This window comes from Dasypus novemcinctus, chromosome 20, assembly GCF_030445035.2.
Source record: "Dasypus novemcinctus isolate mDasNov1 chromosome 20, mDasNov1.1.hap2, whole genome shotgun sequence".
NCBI lineage: Eukaryota > Metazoa > Chordata > Mammalia > Cingulata > Dasypodidae > Dasypus > Dasypus novemcinctus.
In genome coordinates, this window is record NC_080692.1 from 53,232,860 (window position 1) to 53,247,853 (window position 14,994).

The following is a 14,994-nucleotide window of genomic DNA, read 5'->3' on the forward strand; positions in this document are numbered from 1 at the left end:
ACGGTCAGCGCCTCCGTCCGTGGTGGCACCTCTAAGCCAAAACCACCAGCCTGGAGCAGGCGCGTCCCACCCGCGGGCCCCTCTTGACCATGCTCTAAGGGCCTCCGTGGCCTCGGGGTCTGGAGAGGCAGCCCGTGGCCCTCGCGGCCTTCCAGCTCCCCACCCGCAGTGATTAGAGGGGCGCCCGCCAGGAAACGCGAGGACGTGCTTGTGAGTCGGGGCTCAGCAGAGTTGGCTCTGCCCCCCGCCCTCCCCGGCAGAGGGAAACGGTGCCTTTTAGTGTCAGGTCACATTTTCCCCCAGAAAAGGCTATTCCCGTTCTGTTAGTTATCTTCTCTTTTTCAATTAGATCATAATGAAGAGATTTTTTAAAGCCTAAGAGTTCCATGTGCTTCTAAAATCAATTAACCATAAAAGGATGAATGAAAATTTAAGAAGCAGAAATGGCTCAGAATTCAACAATACAAACAATCCGTGCGTGCAGTCGTAAGGCACTGCCACTTCCCTGATTTCTTTACTTCTGTTATGAAATAAGTGAACCCTGGAGATGAGGAAAACGACGCACCATCTTTGGCCGCAGCTCCTGCCCTTTCTGAATCAGACGCCTCTGCTGTGCCCCCACCGCCCCCGGGACCCCAGGTTTAGAGTGAGCTGACCAGCTGCCGCCCCCGCCCCCGGGACCCCAGGTTTAGAATGAGCTGACCCGCTGCCCTGCCCGCCACCAGGACCCCAGGTTTAGAATGAGCTTGACCCGCTGCCCCGCCCGCCACCAGGACCCCAGGTTTAGAATGAGCTTGACCCGCTGCCCCCCCGCCCCCAGGACCCCAGGTTTAGAATGAGGTGACCCGCTGCCCCCGCCCCCAGGACCCCAGGTTTAGAGTGAGCTGACCCGCTGCCCCCCCCGCCCCCAGGACCCCAGGTTTAGAATGAGCTGACCTGCTGCCCCCGCCCCCAGGACCCCAGGTTTAGAGTGAGCTGACCCGCTGCCCCCCCGCCCCCAGGACCCCAGGTTTAGAATGAGCTGACCCGCTGCCCCCGCCCCCAGGACCCCAGGTTTAGAATGAGCTGACCCGCTGCCCCCGCCGCCCCCAGGACCCCAGGTTTAGAAGGAGCTGAGCCGCTGCCCCCCCGCCCCCAGGACCCCAGGTTTAGAGTGAGCTCAGCCCGCTGCCCCCGCCCCCAGGACCCCAGGTTTAGAGTGAGCTGAGCTGCTGCCCCCCCGCCCCCAGGACCCCAGGTTTAGAGTGAGCTCGACCCGCTGTCCCCCCGGCCCCAGGACCCCAGGTTTAGAATGAGCTGACCCGCTGCCCCCCCGCCCCCAGGACCCCAGGTTTAGAATGAGCTGACCTGCTGCCCCCGCCCCCAGGACCCCACGTTTAGAATGAGCTGACCCGCTGCCCCCCCGCCCCCAGGTCCCCAGGTTTAGAGTGAGCTCAGCCCGCTGCCCCCGCCCCCAGGACCCAAGGTTTAGAAGGAACTGACCTGCTGCCCCCGCCCCCAGGACCCCAGGTTTAGAATGAGCTGACCCGCTGCCCCCGCCCCCGGGACCCCAGGTTTAGAATGAGCTGAGCCGCTGCCCCCCCGCCCCCAGGACCCCAGGTTTAGAATGAGCTTGACCCGCTGCCCCCGCCCCCAGGACCCCAGGTTTAGAATGAGCTGACCCGCTGCCCCCGCCCCCAGGACCCAAGGTTTAGAATGAGCTGACCCGCTGTCCCCCCGCCCCCAGGACCCCAGGTTTAGAATGAGCTGACCCGCTGCCCCCGCCCCCAGGACCCAAGGTTTAGAGTGAGCTCGGCCCGCTGCCCCCCCGCCCCCAGGACCCCAGGTTTAGAATGAGCTTGACCCGCTGCCCCCCCGCCCCCAGGACCCCAGGTTTAGAATGAGCTTGACCCGCTGTCCCCCCGCCCCCAGGACCCCAGGTTTAGAATGAGCTGACCCGCTGCCCCCGCCCCCAGGACCCCAGGTTTAGAATGAGCTGACCCGCTGCCCCCGCCGCCCCCAGGACCCCAGGTTTAGAATGAGCTGACCCGCTGTCCCCCCGCCCCCAGGACCCCAGGTTTAGAATGAGATGACCCGCTGCCCCCGCCCCCAGGACCCCAGGTTTAGAATGAGCTGACCCGCTGTCCCCCCGCCCCCAGGACCCCAGGTTTAGAATGAGCTGAGCCGCTGCCCCCCCCGCCCCCAGGGCCCCAGGTTTAGAAGGAGCTGACCCGCTGCCCCCCCCCAGGACCCCAGGTTTAGAAGGAGCTGAGCCGCTGCCCCCCCGCCCCCAGGACCCCAGGTTTAGAAGGAGCTGACCCGCCGCCCCCAGGACCCCAGGTTTAGAATGAGCTGAGCCGCTGCCCCCGCCCCCAGGACCCCCAGGTTTAGAAGGAGCTGAGCCGCTGCCCCCCCCCGCCCCCAGGACCCCAGGTTTAGAAGGAGCTGACCCGCTGCCCCCCCCGCCCCCAGGACCCCAGGTTTAGAGTGAGCTCGGCCCGCTGTCCCCCCACCCCCAGGACCCCAGGTTTAGAATGAGCTCGACCCGCTGCCCTAACACCCCCAGGACCCCCAGGTTTAGAGTGAGCTCGACCCGCTGCCCCCCCACCCCCAGGACCCCCAGGTTTAGAGTGAGCTGACCCGCTGCCCCCCCGCCCCCAGGACCCCAGGTTTAGAATGAGCTGACCCGCCGCCCACCCACTGCGCCCTAGGACCTCGGCCTCGCTCCACCCCTGCTCGCCCGACCCACGGCAGGGTTCTGGTGCAGAGACGGGTGGACTGGCGGCGGGTCGCCGGCTCCTGCTTGGGTGGGCTCGCTTCCTCCCCTCGGCCCTGGATCCTGGGTCAGATGCGCGGAATAGACTGAATCCGGGTGCTTCTGTCAGATGTACGTAAAATCCAGCTCTCCTCGAGGCCCCCCCTCGAGCATGTGTGAACACGGGAAGGTGGTGACGTGATCGAGGGCTCTGTCTTTTGCCTGCCTGTTGTTACTTAAACTCTGCTTCAGAGGAAATCACAGAAGGGCCCTCAGAGACCTCAAGGTGTTCTGCAGCGGGACAGTGGGACAGAGAAGACGGAAAATTTGGACCAGAAGCGATGGATTTGTTACGATGGAATTAAGCCGGGCAATGTTCATAGGGCAGACGAGAACGGGGCATGGGGCAGCCTGGAGGTGCCGTGGTGCCGTGGGCTGATCCGGCAGCAGGCCTGGGCCTCGGCCTCCACTCCTCTCCAGCAGCCCCCGGGCTCCACCCTGCCCTTTCCCGAGAGTTCCTGTCCCACCTCTCCACCACTCGCCCCAGCAGCAAAACCTCCCATTAGCACTGGCTTCAGAAGACCCCTTGCCCCGGCCCAGGCTAGAACCACGGCGTGTTCTCCCAGGGAAAGGTGGTTATGCTTCCTGATTAATTTGCCTGTAAAACTAGTGAAATGCTTACTACTGCTGAAGTCTCACAGAGCACCGAGTCAGAAGACCTGGGTTCAAACCCTAGCCCTACGATACCACAGTTGCGTGACCGCAGCCATTTCAGGGCACGTCTCCATCTCCTTCATCTGCTGAACGGAGGTGATGTACTTGCCATTCAAGGCTGCATAGGAGTTGATAGACATAATCTATATGAAAGCACCTGACAAAGTACCTGCTTGAGTTAGTGTGTACGGTGAACGTTTTTGATTTTGAAGTTACAGTATGAATTAAATAAGCCCATGAGCCTAATCATTTGAGGGAATTCATGTCGAGTTCCAAGTAATCTGCTTACAGATGAAATGAAAGTATCTGGCTTGTACATGGCACTTGCTCCCCTCTTTTGGTGTCTTTGGACTGACATTTCTTCCTCCTTGGGTGTCTGTGTTACTCAGTGATCTAGGAGTGTGGTGAGGACAGAGCACATGTGTTTACTTTTCTCTTTTTTTCTCTCCCAATTTAGAATCACTTGAAATTATTTCTACAGCAGCAAGCCATTCTAATACTGCAATAAGGAAAATGGTAAGTGGCTTTCCAAGGCAGCAGAACCTGGCTCTAGCTGTCACTAACGTAACCTCCTACTCACTTCGGATTGGACCAAATAGATGGACGTAGGCGAACAACAAAGTGTATTTACAAATACTCCGCCCCCTTCTTCCCCTCGGTTCAGTTGTCTGGTAACACATTTTATACCTAGATCTATGCTTATTCCCAATTCCTCCTGAATTATCTAAATTTTAGCTAAGGTCTTAGTATGATTAAAGCCACTTAGTTGAAACGCCTTTACATTTGATCTTGTTATGTTTTAATATTCTAGGAGAACCTAAAGAAACTCTTAGAGATTTATGAAATGCTGGGAGAAGAAGAAGACATTGTAAATCCTTCAAATGAGCTAATAAAGGAAGGACAGATCCTCAAACTAGCTGCTCGGAACACGTCAGCCCAAGAGCGTTACCTCTTCTTAGTGAGTACCACGGAGGGAGCGAGTCACAGGACACTCTCAAGCGGGTGTCTGCCTCTGGAGGAGCAGGGTGCTTTCGTGCTCACCAGAACGCTGCTTCTAACCTGGTGTGGTACTGTCAAGATTCCATATACGTGAATACTTGTGCAGTGCGCTTCATTAGCATATCCTGAAGACAATTCAACCTTCCCAGGATGGTTGTAGCCATCAGGGTGTATACGGGGTATGATATGCTTTCTGAAGTCCTCCTTTTCTTTGCTTCAGTTTTCTCTTTCTTTTCATTCTGATATGCTAATGGGTACCACTTCCTGTCTGTCCTGTCTGGATACTGTTTCCCGACGCAGTTCTCCTCCCAGCCCTCTTTAACTGCTACTTCTAATCTTTCTGGGCAGAAGAAGTAATTAGGCAAGTCGTAAGCCTTGGGCCTCACTGTTCATGAGGCGAGGACCGGCTTCACTGCAAAGTTCCTTTCGTGCGTCCCCTTCACTGCAGCCCATCATTGTCCAGTCCTTACTTCCTTGAACTTGTAATTAGTCTGGGGATTATCTCAAATGTAAAAGATCTTTTTCAGACTCACAGGCCATTCTTTCCTGGTCTTTGTTTTCATGGCCTGTGTTCTTTGTTACCCTGGTGATTCCAGTTCCTGTCTAGCTCTAATGAGGTGGCAATAGCTAATGACAGCCAATGTTGAATGGAAGTAAGCTGGCTTCCAGGAGAGCTCTTGGCCTGGTGGAGTTGTCCTGTTACTTATTTTCTTGTACCTTGACAGATTCAGAATTATTTTCTTTACTTATTTAAATGTGCACACATACTAGGCACTGGAAATTTGCTCCAGCAATATGCTATTGTCTTCTAAAACAAACTTTATGAAGTTGTCAGTGGTGAAAACATGTAATTAAATTATTTTAGGTACTGGGGCCCAGGACCTCATATGTGGGAAGCCAGAGCTCAGTCACTGAGCCATATCCGCTTCCCTAAGTTTTGTGGGTTTTTTTTCCCACTTCTTTGCTTTGTTTTTTCAGGAGTCACCAGAAACTGAACCTGGGACCTCCCATGTGGGAGGTGGGTGCTCAACGGCTTGAGCTGCCTCTGCTTCCACTAAATACATTTTTTAAAATTTCTCTCCCCTTCCCCGCGCCCCCCACCCCCGCCCCAGTTGTCTGTTCTCTGTGTCCATTGCTGCGTGTTTTCCTTTTATCCACTTTTGTTGTCAGCGGCATGGGAATCTGTCTCTTTTTTGTTGTGTCATCTTGCTGCATCAGCTCTCCATGTGTGCGGCACCATTTCTGGGCAGGCTGCACTTTCTTTCGCGCTAGGCGGCTCTCCTTACGGGGCGCACTCCTTGTGCGTGGGGGTCCCCTACGCAGGGATACCCCTGCGTGGCAGGGCACTCCTTGTGCGCATCAGCACTGCACATGGGCCAGCTCCACACGGGTCAGGGAGGCCCGGGGTTTGAACCGCAGACCTCCCATGTGGTAGACGGACGCCCTAACCACTGGGCCAAGTCCACTTCCCACTAAATACATTTTAAGAGACTCAGAATAATTAGTTGAGGAACACTGGAGATAGCAAAACAGGAACCTCCTTACATTTTTTATTTTATTTTTTTAAAAGAGTTATTTTTTATTTATTTCTCTCCCTCACCCCCACTTGTCTGCTCTTTGTGTGTCCATTCGCTGTGTGTTCTTCTGTGTCTGCTTCTATTGTTGTATTGTTGTCAGCGGCACCAGGAATCTTTGTCTATCCTTGTGTCAGCTCTCCATGTGTGCGGCGTCACTCCTGGGCAGGCTGCACTTTCTTTCACGTGGGGCGGCTCTCCTTATGGGGTGCACTCCTTGCGCGTGGGGCTCCCCTACGCGGCAGACACCCCTGCGTGGCAGGGCACTCCTTGCGTGCATCAGCACTGCACGTGGGCCAGCTCCACACGGGTCAAGGGGGCCTGGGGTTTGAACCGCGGACCTCCCATGTGGTAGACGGACGCCCTAACCACTGGGCCAAATCCAATTCCCCCTGCATTGTTTATAAGGTCGAGACTTGCTTTTAGGTTTTGTCACAACCTAAGACATCTAGAAATTGCCTTTGCAGCCAGGGATTGCTTTGCCATAATTATTTCTGAGCTGTGGGCACTGAAAGGGAAGGTGGATCTCCTTCATGCTACGGTTGCTGGAACTTCTTCTTTTGGTATAGGGGAAACCCAGAGAGAAGCTGTTCCCTACGTGGAGGGCGACGGGGGCTTTGGCCACAGGAGCCGGGTTCACAGAGGGAGCAGGGCTGGCCACTAATTCCTTCCCATGTGTCCTCCAGTGAGGAACAAGGGGATATTTGTTAAATTTGGTTTTGTTTGCTAAAGCCTCCAAGGCCATGTATCAGAAACGGGCTGGCTTTCAAGGGGGGATTTACTCAAAAGCTTGCGGTTCTGAGGCTGAACGGTCCAGACCAAAGCCTCGGCCCCCGGCCTGGCGCGCAGCCTCCGGGGGGCTTCCTCTCTCAGCCTGCAGGGCCTCTCTCCAAGCCCCTGTGCTCTGGTCCCGCTCAGCCTCTGGGACCTCCCTCAGCGTCGAGGCCCTGTGTGTCTCCGTGCCCCGCTCTCTGTGCTCCTCCCTCGGTAATGACTCCAGTGGGAAGCTTACGTCCACCGCGGGCCCGGCCTCACTGCAGCGACGTGATGGGACAGCCCACCGACAATAGCGGCCCTCCCCAGGGACGGGCCCGCTTCAAGAGTATGATATTCTGAGGTACACAAAAGTCTCAAACTACCACGCTATCATCAGATTGTAATAGCAGCATGTAAGAGTAACATAGTCATTTTTTAATCAAATCAGCTTTATTGATACATATTAATAAAGCATACAGTCCTTCCAAAGTGTATAACAGTGGTATGTGGTATAATCACATAGTTGTGCATTCATCACTTCAATCATTATGAAAGCATTTTCATTATTCCAATAATTTTTAAAGCATGTAGTTATTGGAAAGCAGATTTGGCTCAACTGATAGAGCGTCCGCCTACTGTGTGAGAGGTCCAGGGTTCAAACCCCGGGCCTCCTTGACCTGTGTGGAGCTGGCCCATGTGCAATGCTGATGCGCGCAAGGAGTGCCATGCCATGCAGGGTGTCCCCCGCGTAGGGGAGCCCCACGCACAAGGAGTGTGCCCTGTAAGGAGAGCCGCCCAGCGCAAAAAAAGCGCAGCCTGCCCAGGAGTGGCGCCGCCTGGAGAGCTGACACAGCAAGATGGACTCAAGAAAAAGAGACACAGATTCCCGGTGCCACTGACAAGAATGCAAGTGGACGCAGAAGAACACACAGCAAATGGACACAGAGAGCAGACAATAGGGAGGGGGACATAAATAAATAATAAATCTTTAAAAAGCAAACAGACATATGGTTATTGACAACCTAGAATGCAAAGTCCCATGGGTGGAGAATGTGCTGGGGAGAGTGAGGGCTCCCGTGCAGGACCTGAGCACACGTTTATGCGGTGGTCTGTCCTCTTGCGTGGACAGTACAACAGGCCATGCCAAGAACCTCCATACCACGGAGCTGTGTTTCAATAAAAGAACAAGCTCAGATGCATTTTATCAAGGAAACTCGAGTACAAGGACTGGAAAACTCAGACATTTCATACCGTAACATGACATCAGCTGCAGAGATAATGGCACTCTTTGGTTACGGCTGTGTTTGAGAGCTGAGCCTGTCCGAGGTGGCAGCGCTGCCGCTCCGGCCACAGAGTCCGGGCCACGCGTCTCCTGAGGGAGAGAAGCTTTGCCCAGCGCCAGTCAGTGGACCGGACAGGGATGCTGGGATCCTCCAGAGCCTGCGCCTCCTACGCCCCACGTCCCAGAAGAGCCCATCTTGCCCGGGGCAGCAGGCACCGAGGCCTGGGCCGCGTCTGTCCCCTCCCAGTGGAAACGTGGAGCGCGGTGCTGGACACAGCGACGGAAGCTGTTCCGTCCTTTTACCTGTGCATGACCCAGTGTGGAACAGAGACTTGTGGTACCATCACAGGAAGGTGCAAAATGGTGACAGGAAACACCTGATGAGAGCTGTGCTTTCAGAATGAGCACGACAAACAGTGTCACATAGCGTTTTGGAATGTATAAAATATCCGTTGTGTTTCTTCATTCTATGGCATTGTGGGGCCAGACAGAGGGCCCGGCAGGAGGAGGTGTGGATGCGAATCCCAGAAGAGAGTGGGATGAGAGCCCGTTGAATTTAAAGCACTTGACATGCTCACGGCACCGTTCTAAATACTTCACGTTTCTTGAAAATGAATTAATATTGCATCAGCTTCTTTACATGTAATTTTTCTTGGTCCTGGTTAGAAAGGGCTGGTAACTGTTGACTGGAAATAAGACATTGTACATCGTTTGATTGTTTTAAAATAAAATCCTTCATTTAAAAAGTACATCTTGCAAAGAGTAAGGCCGTATTTTTAAAGAGATCCCCCTGAAGGCCTCTGTGAGTTCACACATCCCATGGCTGAGCGAGATTCAGCGCGTTCCTAGTACTGTGAGGAGCACTGCGTGAGAGAGCATGAAGCAGAGATCTTGACCGTGCGCGTTGCTTTCCGCATAGGACTTAGTGTGCTAATCCCACATGTTTTAATGAAGTTTGGACTAACAATTCAGCTTTTTTAAACTATTTTAACACTAAGCAATCTGGGAAAGATCATTGCTAAATGGCACTCTTTTCTTCCAGTGGCTATTGTAGACTGCACCGTGAGCGGCAGCAATGCAAATTCTGGTGCCCAAGGAGGGCTTCAAGTTGAAAGTTGAAAACCTCAGGCCCTGGTGTAGAGACGGTTCTTCATAAATTGTTGTTAAATTTAACTAAACTAAATTTCCCTGAAGCAGTCTACAAAACGATGATTGCTTTACTGGACTATTGATAAACTATTACCTAAATAAACAAAGTGAAATATATTGTTAAAATTTTAAGACTATGATGATTTTGGTATGAGCTAATGGGATCATCGTAAAGCCTCAAATGTAGTAGTGATTAATTTTGCTGACATTGGAAGTACCGTATTCCTTGGGAATTCCTTGGAATTTCTGTCCAGGACTACTTTGAATAGTGGTGTTTTTTCTTTCTCTTCTTTACTTTCCTGTTTACGATGTGTGCTCTGTCTCCTTGCAGTTCAACAACATGCTGCTGTACTGTGTGCCCAAATTCAGCTTGGTGGGCTCTAAGTTCACAGTTCGAACTAGGGTTGGCATTGATGGAATGAAAATTGTAGAGACTCACAATGAAGAATACCCACACACTTTCCAGGTTTCCGGGAAGGAGAGAACACTGGAACTGCAGGCCAGGTAGGAGACCCATCCCCAAAACACGGCTTTTTGAAAGCATCAGAATGACTCATAGCACAGAGTGGTTTCTAAGCAGTTTTCCCGCGTAAATGCTGCATTCCTCCAGGAATCCGGTTGGCTGTACCTGGAGAGATGAGAGCTTGAAAGTCAAGAATCATCTTTCTCTCTGTTGATTCCTCCACAGTGCCTAGGACATGGTTTGCAAACTGTAAACATTCCGTAAATTCAATCTTCAGTTTTGCAAGATGCTCAGAGAATGTCATTATTGGAATCCGGGCAAAATTTTGAGACTTGTAGGGAAAAAAATCCTGCCTTACTCTTTCTTCCCTTCATCCATCTTTTTGGTCCATAAATATTGGTTGGTGGTTATTATTCCAGGCTGAATGTTGGTGCCACAACTCTAAGTCCTTCCAAGGGTCTGCACTCCTGGACTTAATGGCTCTGGGATAGAGAGAAGTGTCCGGAGGAGGTGGGATGGTGAGGGTAAAGATTCTCCTGCCATAGTTGGAGGGTCCATGAAGGGGAAGAGCCACTGGGGGCTTCTGGAAGGGGTGGGTCTTTTCATATGCTCCACTGAAAAGAAGAGAAAGGGCTGGAGTTCCAGCTAACTTTTCCCTAGTGTTCGGAGAAAAAAAGATGAGAACCACTGCAGGAGATCGTAACTACTACAGCATGGACCTCCGGAAGACAATTAGACTGCTTCAGGCTTGGAAATACCTGCTTCACGGACAGCCATCCACTTATCCTTTAAAGGCCTGGCATGTGGAAATTTGGATACTCCAGGAGGCCAGCACTCAGAACGTCAAGCACCGATCCCACATCTACTCCTGCGGACCCCACAATCTTTGGAGAGCTAGAGAGCCTCCGTTCCTTTGACCAATAGCCTGTGTTTGGCTGCTCAGGTGAATCAAATATGGATGTTTGTACTCAGGAACTGTCAGAAGGCTTAAACTTCAGACTTTAAAAAGAATGAAAGCATCTTAGCAGGACTTGGTGGAATTACAGTTAGGGAAGGTGTGGCAAAAAGGAACAGTTTGAAGCAGCAGCCAGTGTGATTTTCTGGAGACGTATGCTGAGCCTCTGGTGTGCTGAGCCTCTGTGTGCTGAGCCTCTGTGTGCTGAACCTCCCATATGCCGAGCCTCCCATGTGCCAAGCCTCCCGTATGCTGAGCCTCCTATATGCCGAGCCTCCGTATGCTGAGCCTCCCATATGCCGAGCCTCTGTATGCTGAGCCTTCCATATGCTGAGCCTCCATATGCTGAGCCTCCGTATGCTGAGCCTCTGGTGTGCTGAGCCTCCATATCCTGAGCCTCCTGTATGTTGAGCCTCCCGTATGCTGAGCCTCCATATGCTGAGCCTCCGTATGCTGAGCCTCCGTGTGCTGAGCCTCCATATCCTGAGCCTCCTGTATGTTGAGCCTCCTGTATGCTGAGCCTCTGTATGCTGAGCCTCCTGTATGCTGAGCCTCCAGTGTGCTGAGCCTTCCGTATGCTGAGCCTCCATATGTTGAGCCTCCCGTATGCTGAGCCTCCTGTGATGTGGAGTAGCAGAGGAGCCCCGAGGGCCAGCCGGTGGCATTTCAGGCATGGGTGCAGGTGGCAGAGGCCCTGCCTTGGATGCCTTGGTTGTCCTGTCTCACGTCAGGGTGGACACACTCAGGAGGAACATGCAGGGCTGGGCTGGAGGATGCTCACATGAGCCCCGGGGGCTGACTTGCGGAACTGTTGGCCTTGGCAACAGGGAGCTCCGGTCCATGGTTCTGACCATCCGAGAAGTCCTGGTGCTGGAGAAGGAAGGTGCTGCTGGCTCTGAGACCAGCAGAGTCCCCCGTCGGCAGCCCCGGGAGGTGTCTGGACAGCAGGCTTCTGGGAGGCCGGTGTGAGACCCAGCCCCAGCGCAGGCTGGGGTATGCTCTCCCAGGATGCGCCTGATAAGGGAGTTTTTAAGTACAGGCAGTCCTTGCTGTGAACGGTTCTTGTGTGCAGTATTGGGTACAGTCCAGTTATTATTAGAAACATGGTCATTTTCCCTTCAATTTCTTGTTCCCCTATTCTTATTGCTCTGGTTATATTTTGCTTATATGGTGATGGTGAGGATCTGAATTAAGTGATTTCCTTTAATCTGGTCTGTCAGGGCACTCTCAGGAATGAAGACGGACAGTTTTGAAGCTGGATGAACCCCAGAAATTATGTTCTTAAATTAATCCTTTCCTGGGGGTGTAAACCTACTGCAGGTTGGACTTTTCACTAGATTCCTTCACTTAGGGCGTGACCCTGGGTGTGTCTGAGTCCTCTTCTTAGAGTCCTTTACAAATGAGATGAATGCTGAGGCGGAGGCCAAGAGAGAGAGAGCCCGAAGCAAGAAGCAGAAGCAAAGAAACCAGGAGAGAAGGGAGAGCCCAGGGGCTGAGCCCTGCCTGTGGCAGAGGAGCCGGATCGCCCGCCGGTCCTGGGCAGGGAGCTCGCCTGCTGGTGCCTGGTCCAGACACTTTCCTCAGCCTCAGAACCGGGAGCCCGCAGGCCGATACACTCCCGCTGTAAGAGCCAGGCCCTTTCTGGCCTATTGCGTTTTTGCAGCCTAGCAAACTAAAACAGAGACAAACACAAGACCCCAGAAAGTCAGGTCATTTTGGTCATATTTAAAGAGAGTTCACATCACATCTACGGCCAGCTGGGGAAAAGGAGCTCTGCTTTTCTTGCTGAGATATGAATCTGCCGTAGAACTGACTTCTCATGCTGCTTCTACCTCCAAAAGAATGAAAAATATTCTGTTTTACATCATTTATTCAATTATTTTCTATTCCGAAATAGAAATTAAACAGTACTAAGTAAAATAAAAAATTTTTTTGAAAAGTCACAACTGAAAAACTGAAACCAAAAAAACCCGTTAAGGACTTGCTTCCTAAAGAGAAGACGAGCACAGCAGATGGACATGGCAGACAGCGAGAACAAATGAGGAGGGTCCATAAGTGAAATACATCTTAAAACAGTAAGAATAGATGTAGCCAGCAAATACCTTTGCTTCCAGGGCAACAGAACTGACCTTGTGGGGGCAGGAAAAAGCCGCAGCAGGAAACGCTCCTGAGGAGTGAGACCCAAGCCCCAGCCTTGGTCCAGGCCGCTGGTGGGCAGGGGCTCCCGTGTGGCAGGCGTGGACCCCATGACTCCTGGCCCGGGCCGCCAGGTGGGCAGGGGCTCCCGCGTGGCAGGCGTGGGTCCAAGCAGTCGTAAGCGTGCTGGGAAGGCGGGCGGTGCCGGGCACACCTCTGACCATCCTTTGCTTATTCTACACGGGTAGGAGTGAGGCACGTGACACTGAGGCTGACGCTCAAGCTTAGCCCTCTTCCAGCAAAGAGCAAACAGCCAGTCTTTGATGTTCCTCAAAATTTCCCTCAGTTTGAAGATCTCATACAAACTAGAGTCCATTAAAGGGGATTTTTTTCAAAGAAGTTATTGGACAGTAGCCAGCGACATAAGTTAACTGCAAGGAAGATGAAATAAAATTAGTCTCAACAGGAAAATAGGGGTCTTGACAAAAGTCAAAAAAACTTTTCCCAAAGGAGAATTAGTAAACACACAGGGCCACTTGTCTGTGTAATCTCCTTTCTTGGGCATTTAAAATGTTTTTAAGCTTTGCTTTATCTATAATAAGTTAGGTATGGTAATGCTTGAAGCCTCCTAGCAATAGGCAAATAAAATTAAATTTGTGTATCAAGGGAAATATTAAATAGCACCCTAAGGCCTTACAAAAATATTTTAGATTCTTGGGGGATAGTTGTAATTTTTCAAAAATGGGCTGTGATGAGTAGCCTTTAATAGCCTTCATGTGTTTTTAAAAGATGAATAATGGGAAGACTAGTTGTATATACAGGATAATGCTAGATGAACAGAGAGTCACCTGATATATACAACTTGATGATTGTGTTAAACTTAATGTCAGGGAAGTAAATTAATGAAGCTACACTTAACTCTCCATCAAAAATTGTGTCAAAGTAAGTGGATAGCCTGAAACTCTTAAGAAGAATTTATTTGTTCAGTTGCCAGAGGTTCCATTTAATTTTTATTTGTAACCTTCCTGGATATCACTGAATTTTCTGGAAGGTTGGAACAACATCAAAGTTTATGAGAGAAGAAAAAAATTAAAGAAAAGAGAAATAACATAAACAAAAACAAGGTCTATGAAGAAACAGTTTTATTCACCAGTTATAATCCATTAATGTTCTCTGCATATATTTTATAGCTTATCATTTCTTTCTTTTTTTTTTTTTTTTAGTTCTGAGCAAGACAAAGAAGAATGGATCAAGGTAAATCTGATTTCCACATTTTTGTTTTCTAGTATACCCAAACATGCACTTTTTATTGCATTTGATTAATACACAGCCATCAAAACAGGTTTTTAATATTTAAGGTGTTTCCCAAAGATACTTGTTTATTAAGGTATTTTCATTAATTTGGGTGCAATACTTTAATGTGCGCTATGAATTTCATTTAAATTTTAGACCCTTCAAGACACTATTGATGCTTTCCATCAAAGGCATGAATCCTTCAGAAGTGCAATTGCAAGGGACAATGACATTCAGTCAGAGGTTTCTGTAAGTTGAATTAAATTCTTTAAGTTCTTGTATCTCTTTATAGCTGCACAAGATCTCTCTAATCATTATCCAAACTTTCCTTTGTGATACCAGAACTGGCTATTTAGGCAAAATCTGGTTCCTTCTTAGATGAATAGTGAGGACATTTTCCTACTGCCTAAACTTCTTTGACTAAACCTTTTCTTTGCATGGATCTTGAATTTCAGAACATGGTTTGAGCATCATTGTTGAAGTGTTTTTTTAACTGAAGGGCAGGACAACTTTCTCTATTAAAATTATGTCTCTCTTTCCTTAGACTGCTGAGCTAGGGAAAAGAGCCCCAAGATGGATTCGAGATAATGAAGTAACGATGTGTATGAAATGCCGAGAGTCTTTCAACGCACTGACCAGGAGAAGGCATCACTGTCGAGCATGTGGACACGTGAGTGAGACCCGGGGACCCGGGGCGGCTAGACGCTGACGCGTGACGGGAGCCAGCAGCTGGAAGCCAGGCTCGTTCCTCAGTCACTGATCCAGGCTCCGGCTCCGGCGCCAGTCACGTGCGAAGCACTGTGCGTAGTTGATTAGACACAGTGGGGACCGCTTCAGTCGGAGTTCAGGGCAAGGGGGAGTCAAGCATGACTCCAGAGTTTGGGTTTGGATGACTGGATAAGTGTTGTGCCATTAATTGACCCAAAAAATGGAAGAAAA

At 51.0% G+C, this 14,994-nt stretch overlaps 1 protein-coding gene across 9 annotated transcripts in view; it reads left to right on the plus strand.

The window, feature by feature from the left end:
• The window catches only part of FGD4 (FYVE, RhoGEF and PH domain containing 4), a 216,161-nt gene that overhangs the window by 187,156 nt on the left and 14,011 nt on the right, over window positions 1–14,994 (plus strand). For all 9 annotated transcript variants that reach the window (XR_009182133.2, XR_009182134.2, XR_009182135.1 and 6 more), the window contains exons 9-14: window positions 3,906–3,964; window positions 4,260–4,406; window positions 9,540–9,712; window positions 13,986–14,016; window positions 14,212–14,304; window positions 14,600–14,725. Coding sequence is in view for 5 of the 9 variants with exons in the window: in XM_058283027.2 (XP_058139010.1) it covers window positions 3,906–3,964; window positions 4,260–4,406; window positions 9,540–9,712; window positions 13,986–14,016; window positions 14,212–14,304; window positions 14,600–14,725 (629 nt within the window). In the remaining 4 variants the exon portion in view is untranslated. The remainder of the gene's footprint in view (window positions 1–3,905; window positions 3,965–4,259; window positions 4,407–9,539; window positions 9,713–13,985; window positions 14,017–14,211; window positions 14,305–14,599; window positions 14,726–14,994) is intronic.